The 27191-nt window shown below is 37.7% G+C and overlaps 1 protein-coding gene across 14 annotated transcripts in view; it reads right to left on the bottom strand.

Moving 5' to 3' along the window:
* SLC10A7 (solute carrier family 10 member 7) overlaps positions 1-27191 on the bottom strand; it is a 307346-nt gene that overhangs the window by 189322 nt on the left and 90833 nt on the right. For 9 of the 14 annotated variants that reach the window (XR_006056628.2, XR_003585504.3, XM_042234294.2 and 6 more), the window contains one exon: positions 20202-20240. The exons of the other annotated variants lie outside the window; for them this stretch is intronic. Coding sequence is in view for 7 of the 9 variants with exons in the window: in XM_042234294.2 (XP_042090228.1) it covers positions 20202-20240 (39 nt within the window). In the remaining 2 variants the exon portion in view is untranslated. The remainder of the gene's footprint in view (positions 1-20201; positions 20241-27191) is intronic. 14 annotated transcript variants of the gene reach the window in all.

The following is a 27191-nucleotide window of genomic DNA, read 5'->3' as shown; positions in this document are numbered from 1 at the left end:
ACTTTATCTTGCTTACGACTGCCCATTCATGTATTTACTCATTATACATTTTTTAAGATTTTTTTTGATGTGGACCATTTTTAAAGTCTTTATTGAATTTGTTACAGTATTTCGTCTGTTTTTATGTTTTGATTTTTTGATATTGCAGCATGTGGAATCTTAGCTTCCCGCCCAGGGATTGAACTCCCACCCCCTGCACTGCAAGAAGTCTTAACCACTGGACCACCAGGGAAATGGCAAATACAGTGCTTAGTTGCTCAGTCATGTCTGACTCTTGGCAGCCCCATGGACTACACAGGCTCTGGGGATTCTCCAGGCAAGAATACTGGGGTGGGTTGCCATGCCCTTCTCCAGGGGATCTTCCCAACCCAGAGAATGAACTCAGGTCTCCCACATTGCAGGTGAATTCTTTACCATCTGAGCCAACAGGGAAGCCCAAGAATACTAGAGTCGGTAGCCTATCCCTTCTCCAGGGGATCTTCCTGGCTCAGGAATGGAACTGGGATTTCCTGCATTGCAGGCAGATTCTTTACCAGTGGAGCTACCAGAGAAGCCCGAATTTACCATTACATCTACATAAAGAAAGAGAACAGCAAGCATACCAGGCCCGGCCCCTGCCCTTGCAGGCCACAGCCACTCTCAGGCTGACCTTCTCTGTTTTGGCTGTTCTCAGTTTTCAAGATCTTACATTGAACATCCTCCAGGAACCCTTTCCTGATCGCTTCCCTCTTGTCTTGCTCTCCCTTCCTGAACTAATGGTACCACACATTTAAGCACCTGACCAGATTTTTTCTTGTTTTTCTCCCAGTATTTTACTTCTGCTTGTCTCATTTCCTCCATTACACTAAGTCTCTTAAATTAAAGAAACTGTGTCTTATACTTTTCTTCATCACCCGACTGAATGTAATTCAGCTGAATTCATGGATATGGATATGTCCTTAAATGGCTTTTGGAAAGAGCTTAGAATACTAAGTCAAGCTAACCATAGACCAAGATCTAATTTATCCTTGCAAATAGAGATATAAGAAAATCTCTAGGGAAGGAACAGGTATATAAAGTATAGTTCTGTAAATGAAAAAAGAGGAACAAAAAATTTCTCCTATATGGCATAACTGTTTCCCAATCATGTGTGATACTTTATAAGTTCTATGAAACGTCAGGTTTTTTTTTTGTTTTGTTTAATTCATGTGTTTTGTAGAACATAATTTGGAGACCATACCATAGGGCAAATTTAATAGGGCTCTGGTAAGACGTCAATAATATTGATAAAAGTAAATGAGGTCTTTACTTATTTAACTTTTTTAAAAGAACTATTTTCAATGGAAGCAAAGATTAATATTCTATATGTAGAGACCATTTTCATTTTTTATATATAGAGACTATTGTGTGTATATAAAATTTACTTTAAAAAATATTACTATAGCTAATCATGTGTAAAAGTGTAACTAAAAAAATCTAACAAATGAATTTGTAGATTTCTCACATCAAACACACCTTTCTTTCAGAAATTCATCTTCAACTATGACAAATATTAGACCAGGCCTTATACCAGGTTTCGTCTACAAGATGCTAACATCGTAACTCGTCGTTAACTAAGCCTACTAGAAAGACTTTTGCATACAGAATTAGTAATAGTAAGATCTCCTTAGCCTTAGTCTGGAATGAACATCACTATATTCTCAAATTCTGTTTATTCTGAAAGACTTCCTCTCATTCCATCCCTTCTGGGAAATAGTCCCAATTGTCCAAGCTATTCTTTTACATGGACTTTTGTATATATTTGATTACTACAGCATAAGCCCTCTGAGAGCAGGGTCTGCGCCTGGAGACCTCTTGGTACTTCTCCCAGCAGGTACACTGAAACCACTACCTTGAAAGTACTCAATAAAAAATGACCTTTCCTAAAGATAAGAACAATTGTATATAAGAATGCTGCTGCTGCTGCTAAGTTGCTTCAGTTGACTCTGTGCGACCCCATGGATGGCAGCCCACCAGGCTCCGTCGTCCCTGGGATTTTCCAGGCAGGAATACTGGAGTGGGTTGCCATTTCCTTCTCCAATGCATGAAAGTGAAAAGTGAAAGTGAGGTCGCTTAGTCGCGACCCCATGGACTGCAGCCCACTAGGCTCCTCCATCCATGGGATTTTCCAGGCAACAGTACTGGAGTGGGGTGCCATTGCCTTCTCCAGTGTGTAAGAATATGAATGAGTAAATATTTATTTGAGTGTAGATACATACTCTCCAAGAACTTATTTCACAAGTCTACCAAGCACATAAAAATTCCACAGGTAGAAACTATATATGGGGTCGCAAAGAGTCGGACACAACTTAGCAACTGAACAGCAACATATATATATATATATATATATACAGTACTGATTGAGAAATCCAAAATTTGAAATCACTGACCACGTTAAACTACCATGTACAAAAGAACAGTCTTATTGAACATACTCTTTCAAGTGCGCAGGGGGTGAAAGCAGATTTTTAAAAATTCTACGATTTGCATGAGAACAGGCACTGTTAAATGCACAGGAAGGCACACAAGTTAAAAATCAAATCATATCCAGGCCTTGAAAATGCACTGACTTTCAGGCACCTAGCTACAGCGTTATGCTATTTTCCAAAGGACAGCTCTTTATTTTCCTGGCATTGTCAGCATTTGTGAATGAGCTTTCTTAATTTATCAAAATAGCACACTGTTGAAAAAGGAAATCTACCATTTCAAACAGTCAAAATTATAATACAACATTTAAAAATGTTTTGGCTCTACATGAGGTTTGTTTTTTTTTAAGATTTCAAAGTAAATAGTCCTCTCATTAATAGCCAATGAAATTCATAAGCACTGTTTAATAAACAGAGTACTTAAGTGCTGGATACTTAACCAACTATTAACAACAACAAAATCCCTGTCCAGCTGAACATGTGTATATGATCGAATTCAAATTCACTAGAGAGGATTGGAATAGTAAGTTTGGCTATACTGAAATAAATAAAAATGAAGATGCATAAAGATATCAGACCGCAAATTATATTAAAATAGATAATTGCAAACTATTTTGTCAATGAAACGTCTCTTTAGTATTGTCCGGTAGAAGTTTCTGCAATGATAAAAATGTTCAACATCCTGCCTGCACTGTTCATAACTCCAACTAGCAGTCACATGTGGTTAACGAATCTCTGAAATGTATGACTGAGGAACTGAATGCTTTTTAAATTTTAACTAATTAAATTTTAAACAGCTGCATGTAGCTTATGACTACCGTCTCAGTCAGTTTAACTATATAGATGATACAAAATGGGATTTTATATTTGTATTTCTTCCCTCTCTGAACTTGGAAATAAAGGAAATGCCTTTATACAATAGACAGGCAAAATCACTTTAAAATATTAGGCTGGTTTCAACATCCGCAAGATTTCACTTTAAGGTATGGTAAATCTATAAAAGGGAAAACCAGGCGGCAACGGAAGCAGTGAGAAAGTACCTTAAACAATACCTACCTAAGAACCATCTAGGAAAGAAGATTCCTTGATCCAAATGATGGACCTGTCTGTTTCCAAGAGCAACATAATCCTGGTTGTGGAGCTAGACACGTTCACTTAAAAAAGCCTGATAGAATCAAACTGGGAGTTCTCTACCTACATCTCCTTCCTCTAATTCCATTCCCACAAAGTAAACTTATTAAAACATCGTCTTGTGTGAATTTAACCATGAGGCAAGAAGGCATCAACCCAAGTGTCTAAGTGCTTCTCATAATTATTTTTCTCACTCTCAATTAATAAATTGGCAATTTGCTTGATATCTGAGTGTGATTAATGTGAGTTCATTCCTGCAAGCTGGAGCCACAGAATCAGTTTCTGAAAAAGGACCATACTAATTTTACAAAGTATATGTTACCTAGATCTCTGGCAATGAAGAACTCAGTATCTTAAAAATGGATAATTCAAATAGACAGTGAAAAAAAAATAGCAATACTACTGGGTATGACTCTGCTTAGGGGTGACATTATGCCAAGAAAAAGCTTAACCCAAGAAAAGAGATCTCAGATCGTTGAAGCATCAGGTGTGATTTACAGCAGAGACAGAAAAACTTCTTTTAAAACTATATGACAAAAAAATAAAACCACACACACACAAAAAAAACTATATGGCACCCAACTTCTTTAAGGAGAGAAACTTCTCCTTCTATTCATAGCTTGTTCGTATTTTTATAACACAATCAAAGTATGTGTTAGGTGACTTACTAGATACAGTTTCCATGTAGAAATGAAAAATTAACAATATCTGGGAAAACTAACTCAGATGTGCACAATGCTACTTGAGATTTTCATTAGTTTATAAAATTTTTGTTAGTAATAAACGCTTAGCGATTGTGGCATCTTGTTGATAGAACTTGGGGGGAAAAGACAAACATGATGGAAGATTCATTTGAAGACTGATGATTGTTGACATTGCTCCTTAGAGAGATCTTGATGCTACTTTTCAAAAATACCTTGAAACTTCATACACACACAAAATCCAGCATTCTGTTACAAGACGGAAGTATTCTCCCAATATAAATACTTTCTGTTACACACTTAAGTCTTTTCTTAAAACCACTTGTCTGCACTGGTGGGAGTTTCTATTCCATTTTTTTTAAGAGTTGGAAATTTAACCTTTTGACTTCAACAAAATTGTTTGACTTGAAACTACGTGAACTATGGGTCCAAAATTCTATAGAGATATATAATGATACAGAATCAGGATTCAACCATCTTTGAAGGAAAACACCTATGAATTAAAGGAAAAAAAGCAGGAAGCCTTTACATACATATCTCTAATGCTTTTCATTATTTCTACTCATTTTTTCCTCTTTAAAGAAGTATTTAGACGTTAATGAAGAGCAGAAAAAGTAACATATAAGTCTACATGTTGGTGGGGGGTGGGGGTGGGCGACAGTAAAGAAGAAATAATCTTCCCTATTGCTGATTTTATTTATTGAAAAACACTGAAAATCTCTGTCCTGCTCCAAATTTGCATACCTCAGCAGATTAGGTATTCTAAATGGCTTATTAGGATACTATAACAAACAGAAATGGCACAAATGTATTTTTTAGATTATCATAAGAAAATGGAATCAGCTCTCTCATGAAACAATCATGTCTGATTAACTATATATCTCTTCCTTTAGTATCCTAAAATTCTCTCCTTTTCTCCATTATATAGAGCTATAACTCACTCTCTAAAGCTCCTCTAGCCAGGCACACCTTCATGGTTTTCTATATCTCAATAGCAAGTTAAAAAACCAACGTCAAAGCAATACTCCGAATCACGAACCTGCCAAGATCAAGTGCAGATGGCTGTAACACGATGCTTCTGAAGAAGGACCTGCACCAGCTTGCACTTGCTGTCATATCATATTCCAAGTTCAAGCTATCAGCTTCCTCATCATCGCCTTGGCTTGCTTTCCTTCTTTTTCCTTTTTTGGCTATTTCTATTTCCTAAGTACTCCTATTGCCTCTCAGATACAGACTTGATCTCATTTTTATATACCATTGAACTGGTTCCTCCACTTTTCATGCTTCCTTGTATTTTTACTTCTTCTCTGGGATATTACACAATTTTTTTCAGCATTGTCTAGAAATTTAATTCTCACTTGTCAATTTAATTATATATTTTACAAGTTCTTAAAGGATAAACTTTAATGATAAAATCATTTTCCTTAATGCCAACAGTACAATTCTTTTAAAACCTATGTGATGGCAATCACTTATTATATTCTCTTATATACAAATCTCCAGCTCTTATATATATAGTAATCAAACAGCAATTTTTCATGGAAGAGTTTCTGATATTTAAAATAAATTATTTGAATGATAATAGCATATGGGTTGGTAATCTATTAAATAGAGACAATCTCCCCTAATCTACTCACAGGGAGTTATTATAGAAAATCTTACAAATTATCCAATATCAAATTTAGATGTGGGAATGAGTTTGCTTCTGCATTCTGAACCAATACTGTGAATGTAAAACAACACAGATTTCTATGGCTATAGCATATGGTTTATTGAGACTAAAAGCTAACAATTTAAAACCATGTTAATATAAGTAAGAACAATTTGGTGGATAAGCGATTAAAGTGATATTGGAATTTTTGTCAAACTAACTTAACATGTAATTGTAATAATGAGCATGCATTTAAGTGTATAATATATATATTTTAAAATTTTAGATACATGAAGAAGAGAGGTTAAAATAACATTCATTGAATGATTTCTATTTATTCATTTGACAAATATTTTTTAAGTGTTTACCAAGTTCCAGGTACAAGTGCTATGGGCAGAGAAGTGAACCAAAGCACCCCCCAAAAATACCTGCCTTCATGGAGCTTTTATTTCAATAAGTGGAGACAGACAATAAAAATAATAAACAAATGTATCCATTAGAAGAGAAGTATTTTAGAAAAAATAGTAAGAACAGGACCACAGGAAAAGTCAAAGGTGGGGAAAAGGTCAGAATTTTAACTGTAACTATATCAACCAGTTACAACATAGATGGAAAGTCCCAAGAGCTAAATTCCATAAAAGCTAAATCCCAAGAGCTAAATAACCATAAAAGAAAAGTTAGAGAACTTGCTGGAAGGGTCAGGTAGCTTTTGAGAGATGGATAAGATACAGAAAGGATGAGAATAGCGTAAGCAAAGGTGGGAGCCCCAGATGCTTAGAGGAGAGGGAGGAGAAGAGTGAATCAACAGTTAATATGGGAATGAAAGAGGATGCCAGAGAGAGAGCGTGGGGTTGCACTGAGCGAACTCCAGAACGGCCAGCTGGGTGGGGGGCAGTTAAGAGCCACTGAAGGCACTGAGGCGTGGGGATGGCATATGAAAGCAGTACGCAAAGACAGCTCATCTTACGGTGACAGAGGATGGCGAGAAAGAGGATAAGCTGCATCGCCTTGGCTCCTGAGAATAACCAGAAGCACAGTAATGTTAAACATTATCCCTCCTAAGTGAACGGATAAAAAGAACACAAGCTTTCAAGTGAAAACCTAGAAACACTTTAGAAAATAATTACTTGTAAGATTATTGCCTGAGTAGTAAAAAGCACTAAACCACAAATACTGACCACTAGACCAAGCCTTGTTAGAGTAAAACTATAAACACAGTAGGCGTCTTTAATTTAAGTACCCTACTTACTAGAAACATCACAGAAAAAACTACCCAGGAAAAGTAAACAAGTATGTGATTCTTGAAAATGAAGATGTATAAACTGTAAACTCAGAGTATGACCATCAGTGGACATGTAAAATGTGAATCAATATTCATCTCATGAGTCTGGAGATCTGTGACATTTTGCCTTTAATTTCCAGGAGTCATGTTCTTATCATGAAGAGATTCTTTTTCCCTGATGACTACAGCCTGTTCAATTGAAAAGTTAAATCAAATTGATCAAGGTTTTTTAAAAATCATATTTATTTCTTTAAAGTCTTCTATTATTTAAAACTCTAAAAGAGCTATTCACCTTATTCAACAATCCTCCAAGTAGAAACATTTTGCTGTTAATGGGTCTGAATATTTGCAAATTAAATTGATAGAGATCAAAAGGAGGTTTCTATAATTTTCAATCACTCTGCTATGTACATCTCCAATTTATACTTCAAAAAAATAATTTTATCTTAGGTAATTATATTAATGTCATGGGTAATATCCTAAAACAGAGAAATAATTTTTAACAGTCATGAATACTGATTTAATTATTTTCAGGGACAAGCATATATGTCACTATGTAGATATGAGAGTATCCGTACAAAGATGGACCTACATGGGGAAAAAACAACGGTAGGGACAGTAACATCAGAAACTGACCCCTTTAACCAATGGTGTCTTAATCAGGTAAAACACTTTCAAACTGTTATTTGTATTTATTGAACCGTGAAACAACAAGCTTTACTTTTAAACATATATACGCATTTTGACTATAAAGCCAAAAACAAATAAGAAAAATGTGAAATTTTATCTGACACTGTGACTAGGAAAGGGCTTTTTCAGTATAAAGACTATGGAAAAATCCATAAAGAGAAAGGCGGACACATCTGACAGATATAAACTTAGACAGAACTTTAAACTTCTACAATCATATACAAAATGATGAATCCCAAATCACATACAGCATCATATATGAACATTAACTCAAAATGAATCATAGACCTCAAATGTAAAAAGCAAAAGTTATAAATCATCTAGAAGAAAACATAGACAAAGAATTTTTTGATTTTGAGCTAAACAAGAATTTCTTAGAGAACACAAAAACCATGAGGCATAAAAGAAAAATAAATGGATTTAATTAAAATTTAAAACTTCTGCTCTTTGAAAGACACTGTTAAGAAAATGAAACGACAAGCCATAGACTGGAAACACTTGCAAAATATATATCTGATAAATGACTAATGTTAAAAACATATTTAAAAATTCACAATCCAATTAGAAGAAAACAACCCCATAAAAAAAAAGGACAAGAGATTTGAACAGACATGCTCAAGAAGATACACAGATGTATCTTCGCAGATGTATACCACAGATATATCTGTGATATATCTTCACAGATACCAGACGTATCTGGTAATGTGTGCAGGCTAAGTCACTTCAGTCGTGTCCAACTCTGTTCGACCCTATGGACTGTAGCCCAACAGGCTTCTCTGTCCATGGGATTCTCCAGGCAAGAATACTGGAGTGGGTTGCCATGCCCTCCTCCAGGGGACCTTCCCGACCCAGGGATCGAACTGGTCTCTCTCATGTCTCCTGCACTGGCACACGGGTTCTTCATCACTAGCGCCACCTGGGAAGCCCCACCGGTAGCAAACAAGCACAGAAAAAATTATCCAACATCATTTGCCACTAGGGAAATACAAATTAAACCTAAAATGATAGACCACTAAACACCTGTAAAAAGTTAAAGTGTTAGTCACTCAGTCATGTCCAGTTCTTTGTGACGGCATGGACTGTTGCCCAGGAGGCTCTGTCCATGGAATTTTCTGGGCAAGAATACTGGAGAGGGTAGCCATTCCCTTCTCTGGGGGATCTGGCCAGCAAATAAAGCAACTAGATCCCTCAAGCATTCCTAGTAGAAATGTAAAATGGTATAATCACTTGGAAAATGATTTGGTGAGTTCATATATTAAACATATGCAGTCATCCCTCAGTATCCGCAGGGAGTTGGTTCCAGACACCCCATGGATACTAAAATCCACAGACACTCGAGTCCCTTCTATAAAATGATGTAGAATTTGCATGTACCCTATGTATATCCTCTCTCTCTCTCTAGTTGCTAAGGCGTATCTGACTCTTGTGACCCCATGGACTGTAGCCTGCCAGGCTCCTCTATCCGTGGAATTCTCCAGGCAAGAATACTAGAGTGGGTTGCCATTTCCTTCTCCAGGGGATTTTCCAGACCCAAGAATCCAACCCGGGTCTCCTGCACTGCAGGCAGATTATTTACCAACTGAGCTATGAGGGAAACCCAATGCATATCTAAGAGATTACATAAAATCCTGGTTACAATGTAAATGTTATGTAAATAGTTGCTAATACAGCAAATTTGTTTTCGTTTTTGGAACTTCCTGGAATCATTATTTTTTTCCCTGAATATTTTTTTTAATCTCATTTGGTTGAATTTTTGGATGTGGAAGGTGAGGATACTGAGGGCTAACTATACTACAATTATAATAGTTTTTAAGAAGTTAGTTTTTAACACAATGTTCCCACATAATAAGTCATATATTATAAGGTACTTTTCTAAGTCAGCTTCTGATACACTTACAAACTGAATCTAGAATCTGATATGCTATTTTTTTTAAACACCTACATTGGCAGATAACCAAACAAGATTCAGTGTTCTTTGGGGCTGCAATTAAAAAACAACAACAACAAAAAAGCTTTTTTTTTAGTATTTGGAAGTGTTAATCTTCTATTTGAAGTTTTATAGTTAAAATAAGCGGTCTTTAAACTCCATGGGGCAAAATTATCATTTAGGGGTGATTAAAAATCAGGTTGCCTTGAGAAACACACTACAATGCCATTTAAATCCAAGAATTTTACACTTCTTGATGCCAAGACAGTGCATTTAGTTAGATCAATTTAGTTAGTTCTAAAACCGAGTCCAGAGCCTAGCACACAGTAGGAAGTCCCCTACTTATTAATTTGCATTAATAAAACTGATATAAGGTCACACAATGACATGCAGTGAATTGAGCTTTAAAAAAAGTTTAATTTCTTAATTCCAAATGACGACCCTGTATGCAAGACAGGAAAAAAGACACAGATGTGTATAATGGACCTTTGGACTCAGAGGGAGAGGGAGAGGGTGGGATGATTTGGGAGAATGGCATTCTAACATGTATACTATCACGTAAGAATTGAATCGCCAGTCTATGTCTGACGCAGGATGCAGCATGCTTGGGGCTGGTGCATGGGGATGACCCAGAGAGATGTTATGGGGAGGGAGGTGGGAGGGGGGTTCATGTTTGGGAACGCATGTAAGAATTAAAGATATTAAAATTTAAAAAATAAAAAACTAAAAAAAAAAATGACATTCTACCATTTCTAACAACACACTGATTTCTAAAAGTGCTAAATGCTTACTTGGAAACCTGAGTCCACAATGGAGCTTAGATATGTAACTTTGCTGTCATCCTAAAGACCAGTTGTTAAAGAGAAGGTTCTTTTTGGTTGGTAGAATCCACAAGTTTAAACAGTTTATGCATCCTCAGATGTCCTCTGCTTCTTTGCCCATGCAGATTTGTTGTGGCAAGGCAGTGAGATATGAGTGAAAGAGGTATATGAGGAGTGGAAAAGTACTACCTCATCCCCTTGCCCTGTTTTGGGACTTGATATTCTCACCTTAAGAATCTGTAATGCTGATGAGAGTGAAGTAAGCCAGAAAGAAAAACACCAATACAGTATACTAACACATATATATGGAATTTAGGAAGATGGCAATGACGACCCTGTATGCAAGACAGGGAAAGAGACACAGATGTGTATAACAGACCTTTGGACTCAGAGGGAGAGGGAGAGGGAGAGGGTGGGATGATTTGGGAGAATGACATTCTAACATGTATACTATCATGTAAGAATTGAATCGCCAGTCTATGTCTGACGCAGGATGCAGCATGCTTGGGGCTGGTGCATGGGGATGACCCAGAGAGATGTTATGGGGAGGGGAGGTGGGAGGGGGTTCATGTTTGGGAACGCATGTAAGAATTAAAGATATTAAAATTTAAAAAATAAAAAACTAAAAAAAAAAAAAAGAATCTGTAATGCTGATGAAGACAGGAAACTTAACTGTTTGACTCACTGTGCTATCATCCACAGATCCCCCAATATTAGGTTAATAACTAATAACCAAGTTAATCATGGTAAATTTTTAGCTCAGAGAAACAAAAGCAAAGGAATGAGAACCATCTACCAGATTAGCATCATTTAGTATTAATAGCTAGTGGGTATCTCTTACTAATGGCTATGGACTAAACAGTTCTGTAGTTAGGCTGAATTCAAACCAAGGAGATAGTCCTGCTTTTAACCAATTACTAAGATCCTGTTTCTCAAGGGCCTTTTACTAATATCCTGTCCATCTCCCACCCAATTTATATTTATTTACATTTACCTAAATCTATATAGCAGCAAATACTTTTTCAGTTTGGAAATGGTGACATTTTAATAATTAATAAAAATAAAAATGAAAGTACATGGCTTTTGTTAAAGGGTAATAAAATAACTTCAGTAAATTGGCTAGTTCTACACCAGTAGATTTCTTTAAATAGTAATGAAATCATTGCTTTAAAAAAAATCCATCATTATTAAGAAAAAAAAAAAAAAGTTGCCTCAGCCTCCACCAAAATTAGATTTGTAAGTTGCTGGTCATTCCTATAATTAAATCTATGTCACAAATTTGCAAGAAAAATGGTCACTGTGACTAATGCATTTACTTGCTACACAAGTCCTGTCAGACGGCGTAGAGCATTATACTGCCATAATGGAGTAGGTAAGGATTCTATACATTTTTATGAAGTAACAAAGACCATTTTTTACTTACAATGACTGTACTTCAGATAAAAGTTTGTTTGAGAAACGAATGCAAACACACCTCTCACGGGGTTTTCCTCACTCAAGCAATATAGCGTACGTTTACCTCTATAGACAGACATGCTTGGCACACAGGCATACTGCTTTTCTAGACAAGTGTCAGGTAGAAAATACTATAATGAGAGAAACACGAACATGGTCATGTTGCCAGAGCCCCTGATTCTGCTCATTTCCTCATCTGACCTCCCCAGATGGTTTTAAGTCACCTCTTTGCTGAGATGATTGAGAAATGACCCTGGAGAGCCGTGCTTCCACGGTCTTAGAAAGGTGTTGCTCAAAGTGGAAGTCAGAGCGAGATGACTTAACGCACAGAGAATTAGTGATAAAGCTTTCTTTATAAAAGATCTTTTTCAGTCATTCCGATTGCAGGAAGAGACAGTTCTTGGTTTGGTACTGATGCTAACTTTACTTCTTATCAAAAGCAGAACAGGCCATTGGACTCATAGTCTTCTGTAGGCGGTGGAGTACAAATTCCTAACAGCTGTTCTCTGTTCACATCAAGATTAGTTTCTATTTGCCGAGCTGATGTAGATTTTTGCTTTAAAATACATTTAAATTTTAAAAGTCAGTTTTATTTAATGGATAATACAAATAATATGCTGACATGTGAAGTCATAAAGGTACCTGAAACTTGGAAAACATTGTCTTGAAAGCAATTCGTGTCTTCCTTCTTGCCTTAATTTATCATTACTTATTTTTCACATATTTATGTTTTATTTATTTGCTTCAGTATCTAGAAAAGTTCCTTGAGTCTAATTGACTCTGAGTACATATGGGTTAATTTTATATGTTATTTTCCCCATTTTGTGCATTACTGCTAATTGAACCAATGGTACTTTTTAAAGAGAAAGCAGTCTAGCCTCAGCAATCCAGCTTCATTGTGTCCATTTACTCAAGGAGGCAAAAAATGAAACATATAGCATCATAATGGATTCTGTTTTATAAAGGTAGAAACCAGCTTCCTATTGTCTAAATACCGTTCATAAGCTATTTTAAAGCCCAGGATGGGTCTTATCAAGTCCTTAGGAATAAAATGATAAACTTGAAATAGCATCCTGTAAGGTAGTACTTACATCCAGTAGTCATGTATGGATGTGAGAGTTGGACCATAAAGAAAGCTGAGCACTGAAGTATTGATGCTTTTGAACTGTGGCATTGGAGAAGACTCTCAAGAGTCCCCTGGACTGCAAGGAGACCAAACCAGTCCGTCCTAAAGGAGATCAGTCCTGAACACACATGGGAAGGTCTGATGCTGAGGCTGAAACTCTAATAGTTTGGCCACCTGATGAGAAGAACTGATTCATTGGAAAACACCCTGATGCTGGGAAAGATTGAAAGCAGGAGGAGAAGGGGACGACAGAGGATGAGATGGTTGGATGGCATCATCATGTCAATGGACATGAGTTTGGGCAAGCTCTGGGAGTTGGTGATGGACAGGGAAGCCGGGCGCGCTGCAGTCCATGGAGCTGCAAAGGGTTGGACAGGACTGAGTGACTGAACTGAACTGAAGGTAGTACTGAATATTGCTCAAAAATTCAGTTGCTTGCATTATTCAGTATCATGCATTATAAACAAGTCATGAATTTTTGCAGAGAAACTAAGATCTCAACTGAATAACTTGGGTTGCTAAAGATTTTATTTAAAAAATTAAGGAAAAAAATAAGCCACAGTTTTCAGTATTGCACAAAATGAGTATTCCATAAACATAAACTAAGTTAAAAATCGACATCCTAGATTTAGGTGAAAGGAAAACCAAGTTAACAATTAAGTCTTGTATGGTACCATTCTTAACCTTCTCCATTAATATTTGAGGATCTTGATCTGATTTTTAAAAAGCAGTGTTACACAACACTCAATGAGTAACAAAGTTAATGTGCTTCCTCTCTAATCATTTGGTGTGTGGCTGAGCACATTTTTGTACAAGAAAGGAAAAATAAAGGTGATAAACATGTATTCCATGTTATTAAAACACAGCGTTTATGTTTGAGACTTTTCTTCTTTCAGTTCAGTTCAGTTCAGTCGCTCAGTCGTGTCCGACTCTCTGCAGCCCCATGAATCGCAGCACGCCAGGCCTCCCTGTCCATCACCAACTCCCAGAGTTCACTCAGACTCATGTCCATCAAGTCAGTGATGCCATTCAGCCATCTCATCTTCTGTCGTCCCCTTCTCCTCCTGCCCCCAATCCCTCCCAGCATCAGAGTCTTTTCCAATGAGTCAGCTCTTCGCATGAGGTGGCCAAAGTACTGGAGTTCCAGCTTTAGCATCATTCCTTCCAAAGAAATCCCAGGGCTGATCTTCAGAATGGACTGGTTGGATCTCCTTGCAATCCAAGGGACCTTCAAGAGTCTTCTCCAACACCACAGTTCAAAAGTATCAATTCTTCGGCGCTCAGCCTTCTTCACAGTCCAACTCTCACATCCATACATGACCACTGGAAAAACCATAGCCTTGACTAGACGGACCTTAGTCGGCAAAGTAAGGTCTCTGCTTTTGAATACACTGTCTAGGTTGGTCATAACTTTTCTTCCAAAGAGTAAGCATCTTTTAATTTCATGGTTGCAATCACCATCTGCAGTGATTTTGGAGCCCCCAAACATAAAGTCTGATGCTGTTTCCACTGTTTCCCCATCTATTTCCCATGAAGTGATGGGACCAGATGCCATGATCTTCGTTTTCTGAATGTTGAACTTTAAGCCAACTTTTTCACTCTCCTCTTTCACTTTCATCAAGAGGCTTTTTAGTTCCTCTTCACTGTCTGCCATAAGTGTGGTGTCATCTGCATATCTGAGGTTATTGATATTTCTCCTGGCAATCTTGATTCCAGCTTGTGCTTCTTCCAGCCCAGCATTTCTGATGATGTACTCTGCATAGAAGTTAAATAAGCAGGGTGACAGTATACAGCCTTGACGTACTCCTTTTCCTATTTGAAACCAGACTGTTGTTCCATGTCCAGTTCTAACTGTTGCTTCCTGACCTGCATATAGATTTCTCAAGAGACTTTAGGCAACTATAATGACAGTATCAGTTAATTCTTAAATTTTCCTACAAGGATGGGCAATCATAGCCAATGAACCAAAGCAAAGAGGGAAGACAGAACAGTTGGGTAAGGGAAGAAGAATATGTGCTGGTTAGTTCTTTAGCTCAAGGTAAGCAGTTTCTTTTAACCCGTGGTCTAGCCATAAAAAGAAATACAATTATTCGTCTTAGAATAGCTTCTGCTGGTTACAGCAACGGCTATTTCAAAGGAGAATTATGTAAAAGAAACCTATTTCCTGATGTTTTAAATGAGATTTAGAAATTACATAGTGATTCTTAAAGATCTTTATTAGACTAGGTGTTATCAATTTACAAAAGTGACAATTTTGCTTTGGACTCTTTGCTGCTATTTCAGAACTCCTTACATTCATGTTGCCATGAATTGCTATAATGTTGTATAACATACTTGTTAGAAACTCAGTTTGGCATATTGACTTTGTTACTCACTAGGGCTTCCCTTTGGAGAAGGAAATGGCAACCCACTCCAGTATTCCTGCCTAGAGAATCCCGCGGACGGAGGAGCCTGGTGGGCTGCTGCCCATGGTGTCGCACAGAGTCGGACACGACTGAAGCTACTTAGCAAGCATGCATGCACTGGAGAAGGAAATGGCAACCCACTCCAATGTTCTTGCCTGGAGAATCCCAGGGATGGAAGAGCCTGGTGGGCTGCCTTTAATGGGGTCACACAGAGTCGGACACGACTGAAGTGGCTTAGCAGCAGCAGCAGCAGCAACAGCAGGATTTCCCTTTAAGATTAGGAGCTACCAAAAATAATAAAATAGACTGAGGGATCTAAAAAGAAAGACTTCTACTTTTTCATTTTAAACTTTAACTTTTAATTCTTAAAGACATGGAAACACTGAAAGTAGCCTCCAAACCAAAAATGCTAAGGGTTTAACAAATCATGTGATCTTTTTTTTCAATACAGCCGACTCTTTTAAAGAAATGATTCTTTAACTGGAATTTTTCAAAAACTTGCCAATATCTAAATCCACTTTTTTTAATCCTTCTTTTGAAGAGGAAGTAATATATGAAATGGTTGGACCTGAAATACATGGCTTGACAAAGAAATATATTTACATATATACATATAAAATTTCATAACATTTTCATTATTCAGGGTGGTTAACTATCAAATTTTATTAAAGTCTTATCAAGAGGGAAATCTCAGTACACTTATTATGCTCCACAATTATTGTAAACCAAACAATTTTAATGAGGGGAGTAGATAATAACATTAATTTCTCAACTTAAAGCAATCCTCTGTGGCACAATTTTAAAATATTCTCTTGGTCTGAAATTTATGTAAATTGAATTCATCTATCATTAGTTATTACCAGCCTAGCTACATTTTAAAAACAAAGTTTTCTGTAACAATTAGTTCTTTAAAAACAGTGTTTTAATTAGACCTGGGACATTATTAGACTAGCTATAATAACACGTATAGTAGTTTATTTGGTGTGTCTAGATGTCTGAAGGGCTTCCCTGATGGCTCAGTAGATAAAGAATCTGCCTGCAATGCAGGAGACACAGGAGATGCCAGTTGAATCCCTGGGTCAGGAAAATCCCCTAGAGAAGGGAATGGCTGCCCTCTCCAGTATTCTTGCCTGGAAAATCCCATGGATAGGGAAGCCTCGTGGGCTACAGTCTATAGGGTCAGACGTGACGAGCCTCTAAGCATGTATACACAATATATGTGATCATCAACAAGGATGCCCAAAGAGCTCTCTCTTCAATAATTCATCTCATAAAAGCCTTTCATTCAAAGTTTTAATGTAATCTGAAGGAAACAGCCTTCTCAGACTCTATGTTGCAAATACAAAAGAAATAGTCACTTAAAACCAGAGAACAGTCACTGAATCAGTATCTCAGAATTATAGGACTTGGTCACAGATAACCTGTTTCTTCACTTTATGAATGTCCATGGTCGTGCACCAACAATCCACGGTAGAACTTGGACAAAACCTAGACCAGTTATTTCTACTACATCATTCAAGCATTCTATATAGATTATCCCATTTAATCCTTACCTCAACTGTACAGTTTATCATTACCTCATTTTATACATAGAGAAGGTTCTGTGGTTAGAATAGCATTCAGTCAAGCAAGGATTGAAAATCCAGACCGTCTAACTCAAGAATCCATGCTACTATCCATAATCTTGAATTTTAAGGATAGATGGATGGTTTTCATATGTAAGAAAATATTCTAAAAACCACTCTAACAAATACCACCCTTTAGGAGTAACAAAATAAAACATGAAGGTTATAGTCGGAAATTTTCTGCCTCTGAAATAAGTCCTTTTCCCAAGCCCAACTCAAGCACAAACTTCTCCCTGAAGCCATCTCATATTATTCAACGGAGCTTAATCTCTTAATTGAAACACTTGACAATTGTGTACACTGCTCTTTTGCAGAAAGGACAAGCTGTCTCTTGTACATTCTTTTTTCTTAGTTAAAGAAATCCAATTTATAGCCCTTAGCAAATTGCCACAATGTCCCAGCCTCTCCACTGGCTAGGTAGGACCATAAGGCTAAGTTCTACAATAAGATATTACTACAAGTATGGTGTTGGAATTCTGGGAATGCTGTTTAAAGAAAGCAGACTTAGGTTTCAGGAGAGCTCTTTCGCGCTTTCCCAAGGTAAAGCCCTTGCTATTCAGGCTGGAGCTCCAGCAGCTATCTTGGACCATGAGGCTATGGGTCCTGGAGGAGAAAGCTCTTTCTGACCATGAAGCTCCCACACCACACCTGGCCAGCCTCCTTCCAAATTTTACATAATAGAGAAACAAACTTTTATCTTGTCCAAGTCATTATTATCTGTTTTTCAGGTAAATAAGCTGAATCTAACTACCTGATTTAAGTTCTAACTGATTAGTTCAGACTTGCATACAGTTCATAAGGTTTGTTCATAGCTTTAGAGGAGAACAAAAAAGTGAAAATAGAATTATTTCTCTTATAACAGTGGAACAAAACATCTCAAACAATCCTAACTTTTATTCTCAACCCTTCCGGTAATTTTCAGCTTTGGGAAAGAAAAAGGAAGGAAAGGAAAAAAATGGAATCAATTCTGCCTCTCTGCCACTGCTCACACCTTTTCGTCTCCTTTCTTCTTTACTAGCTAAGTCTTATCACATTTCAAGGTCCAACAGCAAAATTGTTTCTGTCCAACCTTTCAACCCAGAGTTCATATCTGGCAATCATATATCATCTAGTAATATCTTTTGTTTGATTTCTTAGCTTTTTATATTTCTTTTTCTGTGTTACCTTCATAGAAGAGTGGGATGATGTCATATGTTTTTGCAACTCTACAGCTTCAGAAAGCTACCTCTGTGTGTAAGAGATCAATAAATACTTCTGATTGACTCATCAGTAAAAAGGTGAAGAGATGAAAAAGAGCAAAAAGACTAAGGAGTGAGAATGCATGACTTTTTAAAAATGAAAGAGCATAACAGAAATCCAAAAGAATCCCTAGAACAAGTTTGACTTCAGTGGATTTTATGAAAGAATTCGGCCTGGTAGAACAAATATCATGATATATTTATTGTTCATCCAGTCAATGCACAGCTCAAACTGTACTCAGTGAGCTTGTCCTCCAACTGAGGGACTGTATTTTGCTTTAGTTACTCAGACAATTGCCTCAAAGTTATTTTCTCACTTATACTAGGCATTTTAAAGAGTAAGGGATCCAGCTTAAGAAACCATGTTTTAATAGTGGATATACATGAACCCAACCATATTAAAAAAAACTGGCTTCCAACAAGGACATACCTTACAGACAGTATGTTATCAATTGTGACAACATTCAGAAAATAATACTTGGATATGTGAAATAATGACCACAAAACATTACTGAGTCTAAAATAAGTGGCTCCAGAGATCATTTTCATTAAGCAGACTCTATTATCTCTCTTCTAAAACCCAATAATAAGAATACACCATGGAGAATAACATTACCACTTCTTTAAAAATAAGGTAGAATCTAAGCATGTATTTCCCAGAAGGTCCATCACTAGAAACTCTGTAACACTGGGACATTACAAGTTATACAGCACCATGCAGAATTAACACCATGGAACAACAAGTTTTAAAGCTTCAACTACATTCAAAAACATAAAATAACAAGTGACATAAAGAACATTTTAAACAGAGGTAATTGATATTTTGCCGAGACTCATGAGCCAGTTTATCTACCTCACTGATTCCATTCTCAATTTTTTGTAAATCACTGCACCACATACCTACTAGTGAGCTATATATCTAAAAATACAACATTCTAATTTTTTTTCATGAATTTTGAGCAAAGTTTTAGGGAGGGTATAAATAAAACCCTCAACTGACAGAAAACTCAGCTTCTTTCTCAGTCTTCCATAACACAAACCAAGTCTTTGTTATATCATCTGTTTCAGAGATAATGATTTAAAAATGCTAAAATAGGACTGTCCTTATAGTTACAATAGTTCTGCTTATGAAAAATGAACTATTTTAATCTTTTTATATACAATTTATAGTTCACATGTCAAAAATACTGTATTTTCTTGCAAATTACTCATTAGTTATTTCCTCATTTCAAATTTTCACATAGATTTCTCAGAAATATCTAAGACAGTAGCTTCTTTGACAGTGAAATGTACAAAATAAATGACATGGCCACAAGTAAAGTAGCATTCCCTTTCTGACCAGCTGGGTCATGTTTCCTTTTCAAAATCCTCAGTCCCACTGATACAAAATAATAATAATCTAAAAGACCTCATTAAATGATCAATATATTGACATAACCTCTATAAGGAGACACATAGTATTTTAATTGATTCCTTGAATCCATTGAATAGAATATTAAACCCAAGCCTCCAAATTATATTGTCAGAGAACATTTCTTTTATTTATTAACTAATTTTTTTTACAGTGTGGAGAATAACACATGACAGGATTCAATATTTTATATTTAACCAAATTTAAAAAAAATAATGTCTGATTTTCACTAAATCTTTCATATAAACATCACAACAAAAGTTATAAAAGACAAATTAAATCATGTTTACTTACCAAAAAACTTCCAAAGGCTGAGTTAAATATTGCAGCTGCCTATAGAGAAAATAAATGGGGGGAAAAAACTCACTGAAAGTAAATAGGAAAAGGAAAAGCAAAAACTATCATTCTCCCATCCCCTCAATATTCAAAACCTTAAAACACCGACTCTGTAAAGCAAAGTTAGTCACTGTTTACAATAATTGCCAATGGCCTGTCGTTTACTAAGATAGATGAACTTCAGCTTAGGAATTCATAAATAATGGGTCTCAAAAGCAAGCAAAAAAGGCTTGCCATGAGATGCTTTGAACCTATATGACAGTACTAAAGAATCATCACCAATAGCAAATCAAAGCCTTGTTGTTATTGATTTTTGCTACTTGAGACTTAAAACAATCATGGGTTGATTTATTCACCCAAAAAAAAAGAAAGAAAAAAAAAAGCAAAAGGAAAGAAAGGAAGGAAGAAAGAAAAGAAAGAAAGAAAATTCAAATTATTAGAAAAGGAATACCAGAATTGTACAGCAAACAGACATGAACTACTCTTCATCAGAAAGCGAAAGTCCTATGAGCCACACTCATAAAGTGAGATCTGTAGTTCCCATACAACACACATCAGAAATGTGAACAGTTGTTAAGCTCATGGAAGTTACTGCTACACCATTAATTCTAAAGTAGAAACAGGCAAGAAAAACTTCTATTTGGTGTTCAAAATTTGAAGAAGAAATATTTGACTTTGTGCTTACCTAAATATCCCGGGAATACATAGCAGATACACTAAAGTTCTTAGCTTTAAATCAATCACTATATTCCATGAAGCTATACCTGAATTTCTGAGAGCTTCTCATGTGACTCCAAAAAGATAAAAACTCGTATGATATCCAATATGATGGGGGAGAAAAGGAGAGAAAGAAAAAATAATAAAAGGCAGAAGGAGGGGTAGAGAAAACCCATTGACATTTCCTATATATCCAGAGCAGAATTAAATTAAATTAATCATCATGGACATCAGCAGCCACATTGTAGTAAAAAGAGGATGTCAGTTTAGCCAAGTTTGAATAAGGTCCAAAGCCAAGCTAAGAGATGTAGCTGAAAATGCCTTCTGCTCCAGAAGAGAATGCAATGAGAGTGCATGGGTAATGAGATCCTTGGCTCCAGAGAGCTTAGCTCTCCTATTCAAGTTCATAATTAATTCAAAGCTTTGATAATTTCATTAGATTTCTCCTTTGCTGGCCTTATCAATAAAAGATGGCACTGGACCACTGCTCCTCTGTGGCATCAACACAGACACAGCTACAGACCAGGGGAACCTCTGCTCCCTGGCAGGGACAATGGCATATGGTCTTCTGTGTTGTACAGGGAGCAGAGGAAAAAAAGTAAAGATTCTGCTAAATAAAACATCACAGACGACAAAGGGAAACTATAGTAACATATTTAACGCAGCGTCCTGGAATCCCACTATGGATGATTCAGGAAAAGTTTTATGTGTGGAGAAAAATAAGTAAAAGTGAATAAACAAATGAGTTGTGGGGAGATCAATAGGGAACTCTGCCTTCCTTTCTATAAAAATGCACCTTTCCCACAATGTTTATTTCTGGACTCTATCTTATGCTTAGAACCAGTTTCTATTTTTAGTAAATGAATGAGGTATTCCCATTTGGATTCCTCTTCTTTTTTTTCTTTTCAGGGCCTTTTGCCAATCTTACACTAGGATCACTAATGGTTTTTCTCCAGCATTACAAAAAACACGTGGAACATCAGAAGGAAGAAGACTCGGAAGTCAAAGTAAAATAAGTATCAACTATGACTCATCAGATCAAACTGCCATACTACCACTCCATCCTGTTCTTTTAACCCAAACCCAAGCAATATATTTTCTGTGGATTGACTATACTCCCACATTTTATAAAATGATGGTGATGACAGTGATGAGATATCTTGGGTATCCAAAGATGCTGCAGGCCATCTTCTTAGCTGTTTTTCTGACAGTGATGATGGATTTGAAATCATTCACCATGCAGTGGGCTCCGATAACCATTGGTGATACAGCTGACTACGGTTCCAGGCAAATGGAGAGTTTTTAATTGATATATAAAGACATGCCTATCCCTTGACTTAAAGGGGAATTTCCAGTTCCTCAGCATGAAGTGCAAAGCCCTCCATGAACATGTCTCCGTCCATCTCATTTATGCTTCAGAATTGATCCTCTGACAGCAGCAAATCACTTGTGAATCCCTGCACTCATGCTCTTTCTGACCTCTTTGCTCTTTGGCCTGGAATGCCTTTCTGCCTTCCTCGACCCAGGAACTCCCATTTATTTTAGCGACTCAGCTTAGGCAGTGTCATTCCAAGAAGCTTCCAGTCACCTCCTCCAACACACATACATCCACACTTCTAGGTGGCCTGAGTGTCCCCATGCTTGCTGCCACAGCATCCTACAATTCAACTCAGTTCTGACACAATCTACCCGGAAATAGCATCAGATTCCCCAGGTTAAGGATTCAGGACCATAAGACGGTCCCCATTTCCGATGTTAATCCAAAGTCAAGGTTGTCGCCTGTGCTTCTGACCAACTGGTTTTAAATCAGAGCTTCCCATGACCAGTCCAATCTAGCTTAATTAATTTGCTAGAACCGCTCACAGAACTCAGGAAACCAACCTACTCACTACAGTATTGCTTTATATTATATTATATTATATAATTATTTTATGTTATGGAAGCCCATGACTCAGGAACCGCCAGAGGGCAAGGTGTGGGGAAGGGGAGTGGAGCTGCCATGCCTTCTGACCACACTCCTCTCTCCCATCCAAGTACTAACCAGGCCCGACCCTGCTTAGCTTCCGAGATCAGACGAGATCGGGCGTGTTCAGGGTGGTATGGCCGTAAACCACACTCCTCTCTCATCGCGTCCAGTGCTCACCAACTCAGGAGCTCTCAGAACCCCTCCTTTAGTTTTCTATGGCGGCTCCATTACAAAGCATGATTGATTTAAACACTGGCCTTGGTGACTGAACCAAGTAGTTCAATGAACCAATTCATTGGTGGCTGAATCGACTGGCGAGTTTAATGACTCAACTCCAGCCCCACTCCCCACCCCAAGAGATCCAACCATCTAATCTCTGATCCTCTGGCAAGGAGCCCCAGTCTGAGGTTAGCTAGGGCCTTTCCAGAAGTCTCCTGATTAGCATAACAAAAGACACCTTTCCAACTCTCTTCACTTCAGAAATCCAAGCATTTTAGGAGCTCTGTGCCAGGAATATGTATTACGTATTTCTTATTGTAATCATGAGGTAAAGTCGCTCAGTCGTGTCCAGGCTCTTTGCGACCCACCAGGCTCCTCCGTCCATGGAATTTTCTAGGCAAGAACACTGGAGTGGATTGCCATTTCCTTCTCCAAGGAATCTTCCCAACCCAGGGATCGAATTCTGGTCTCCCCCATTGCAGGCAGACTCTTTACCATCTGAGCCACGAGGGAATCCCTGATTGTAATCATACCACATTCCTACTGTGTAAATGTATAGGTACACACACACACACACACACACACATACACAGATAAGAATGAAAAACACTTTTTTCTAAAGGGATCACAAAAAACCCCCTTCTTAACTATGGTTAAATTGGAGGGGAATTGGGTGGGGGTCATTTCTTTCATTTTGTTCTGTCTCCCTCCCCTTTTTCTTCTTTTTAATATTAAAATTTCTATTTCTGAGCAAGAAGATGCTGAGCCATTTATTGCTTGCATTTTAAATCTCTTTGTGTTAAAAAAATGTGATACATGTTTTATTTTTAAATAAGATTTTGATCTCTAGTTTGCACAGTAGTGATAACTCTGCTGCCTGACAAGCTGGAGGCTGAGAACTCTCTAGAAGGCACGTCTGTGCTGGGTGTATGAGAAGCCACAGGATGAACAGAGGGCATCTTCCATGGGTATCTGCAGCATGTAAATACTTGGTTTTGAAAATAAACCAAAAATGCGCTTTTACTTTTTGATTAAAACAAACATGGCTACATATAAATTTCATGTCCTAAGATCAAACATGAACCACCAATGACAATTTGTTCTGAAAGGAGGACCCTTCAGGATATATGACCAGACTCTCTTAGGATATGAGTTTTCTGGAAGCCATACTGGAGAGGGTCCACTTATTTTTAAACAGAGGATTTCATTTATTATCTCATTTGCTAGAATCAACTTAATTACTCATTCCCCCTCAAGAATGTTTAATCACAATATGTACAAGCTTGCCTAATGTGTACAAGCTTGTCTCATCACTGCCTAGAACAGCATCTGACTTGTAGTAAATCCAATAAATATTACTGAATCAAAGAATGAATGAATAATTTTTATGTCAACTAAATGCCCTGAACAGTAAGATTTTCAATATTAACTCAGCAACCCCATGTGCCAAGTATATACCTTAATGTAATCATGTTTGATGGATAATTTGACCAATGCTAAATAAAAAAGCTTGAATTGAGGTGGGGTTTTTTTAGGTGTTTTCCTTTAATACTGAGTAGATTGACTTCCTTTATATTACACATTTTTAGATAATATATTGCTTTTAGTATCATATTTACTTGCTATATGGTATTTTACTAATGTTTAATATATATTACTACATGTCTTTATTAAATTATTTTGGAAAATTGAGCAAGTTCAATAAATTAATTTCTTCATAATGGACTTGGAATTATTTAAAATAAAAAGGTAAATTTAAAAAGGGCAGGAACTTCTCTGGTGGCTCAGTGGATAGGATTGTGCCTGCCAGTGCAGGGGACATGGGTTTGATTCCTGGCCCAGGAAGATTCCACATGCTTTAGCGCAACTAAGCCCATGTTCCACAATTACTGAAGCCCAAGGGCTCTAGGGCCCAGAAGCTGCAACTATCAAAGCCCACACACCCCAGAGCCACACACGGAAAATGCTACATCTGAGTGCGGCAGCTACTGAAGCCCATGCATCCAGAGCCTGTGCTTTACAACAAGAAAAGCCAAAGCAATGAGAAGGTCACACTGCAATGAAGAGCAGCCTCCGCTCGCTGCAGCTGGGAAAGCCTGGGTGCCGAAACTAAGACCCAGTGTAAGCAAAAGTAAGTAGAAATTCCTTAGAAGAGAAGGAAACAAGGACTTTCCTAGTGGCCCAGTGGTTAAGACTCTGTGCTTCCAATGCTGGGGGTGTGGGTTCAATCCCTAGTCAGGGCGCTAAGATAATGCATGTCACACGGCATGGCCAAAAATACAAAAGGAAAGAAAATAGTAGCTTTAAAAAAAAATAACAACAGGAAAAAGAAAATGAACAGCATGGGAACAGAGAGTTTTCTAATTCAGGAAAACAAGCACTTCCATTGCTGAATGCCTTTAAATATTATGAAGTCCTACCTGACAGTAAGCCCAAAACTTCACCTTCTGAAACTGCTGTGCACTGACCGTGTTCCATGCTCTGGAGTTACATAAGCATGCGGTCCCTTTATAAAATGACTGCATTCCAAATGCATGACACTGTTGAGTCCTACTCAACTGTTCTCCTCATAAAACTGTATCTACAATTTTCATAATTCTGGAACAATATCTCTCTTTTTCTTTCCCTCATCAGTCTACTAAATTAGAAAAAAACAAGATCCAGCATTTACAGTGAGTATGAATGATCTGTTGCAAATTAATTTATGAAACTTCTGGTGTTTGCTGTTGCATAACCTGCCTCCTCATTCAACATACACAGCAATGCTTATCGAAATGCTAAAATGGGACATTTATGATTGTCTCTGAATTTCTAATAATATTCTAAGTTAAAGAGCATGCTGTGGTAAGTACCCACTAGTACAAAGTAATATTCCAGACACACACATGCAGAGCTTATAGAAAGACATGAAAACTAAGTTGGGGTTAAGGACCATTTCATAGGCAGGCTATATAAGAAAAGGCTAGAAGTTCTGGAGAAGATAAAAAAGAAATTTCTAGAAGTAGTGGGTCTTATAACTTTTTCCTCTTTCTCTAGGGTAGAAAGCTGACACACCCATCATACCGCCCAGGCTGGAGATGGATATTTACTGAGGGACAAAGCACTTGCTAGGATGCCATATGAGCAGAGTGCACTTTGCAAGCTTGCAGAGTCATCTCGGTCTATTCCCTAGAACTGCAGTGGGGCCACAGGGAAGATGTATAACAAACCAGAGACAGGTGCTTGTTTCCCAACCAGAAACAGCAAAGGTGGGGAGGCTGCCAGGGACAGAGCACAAGGGGAGGGCAAGGACGAAAGTAGGCAACTGGGCAGAGCATACTTCAACTCAGCGATGTGGCAAGATTCAACTGCAAGGGCCAAACAGGTGCCTCAGAGGACTGCCATCAAACTCGATTCATTGTGAGAGACCCTAAAGAACCGTCTTCCAAGCCAAAGAGACTCCAGCAATGAGAGATGAAGGGCTGTGTGGAGGGGTGAGGGCTGAGGGTATGCTCTGAAGAACTCCTTCCCCTAACCTGTCCTGGAAAAAGAAATAGAAGGTGGATGCCTCTAAGACACAGGCCCTGAGGGCCAGATTAGAACAGCGCCAATACCATCAGACTCTGATCTCCCTTTCATGAAAAAGTCCTACTTTTACCCTGGACTCTGAAGAGTAAGGAGGGTGAGAAAGAAAAAAAAAGAGTGAAACAGACCACACCCTCCTCCCTATCTGTTTATTAGCAAAAAAAGTTTATAGAAACAAGTACAATTTTCTGTACTTTGAAAACACAGATTAGGGCCTCTCGCCTTCTGAGATGGCCCACAGCCTGCAGACTTTGTTTGTCCCAGCGCTACTCTTGCCTTCTGACATGGACTGCATTCTGTGTGTGGTATCTATTGGCGGTGCTGTTGCTTAGTATCTAAGGCATGTCCGACTCTGAGACCCCAGGGACTGTAGCCCACCAGGCTCCACTGTCCATGGGATTTTCCAGGCAAGGATACTGGAGTGGGTTGGAAGATCCAAGGGATCTTCCCGACCCAGATATCAAACCCGCGTCTCCTGCATC

Source organism: Ovis aries, chromosome 17 (assembly GCF_016772045.2).
Source record: "Ovis aries strain OAR_USU_Benz2616 breed Rambouillet chromosome 17, ARS-UI_Ramb_v3.0, whole genome shotgun sequence".
Classification (NCBI taxonomy): domain Eukaryota; kingdom Metazoa; phylum Chordata; class Mammalia; order Artiodactyla; family Bovidae; genus Ovis; species Ovis aries.
The sequence above is the reverse complement of the archived record's forward strand: the minus strand, read 5'-3'. Positions and strand labels throughout refer to the sequence as shown.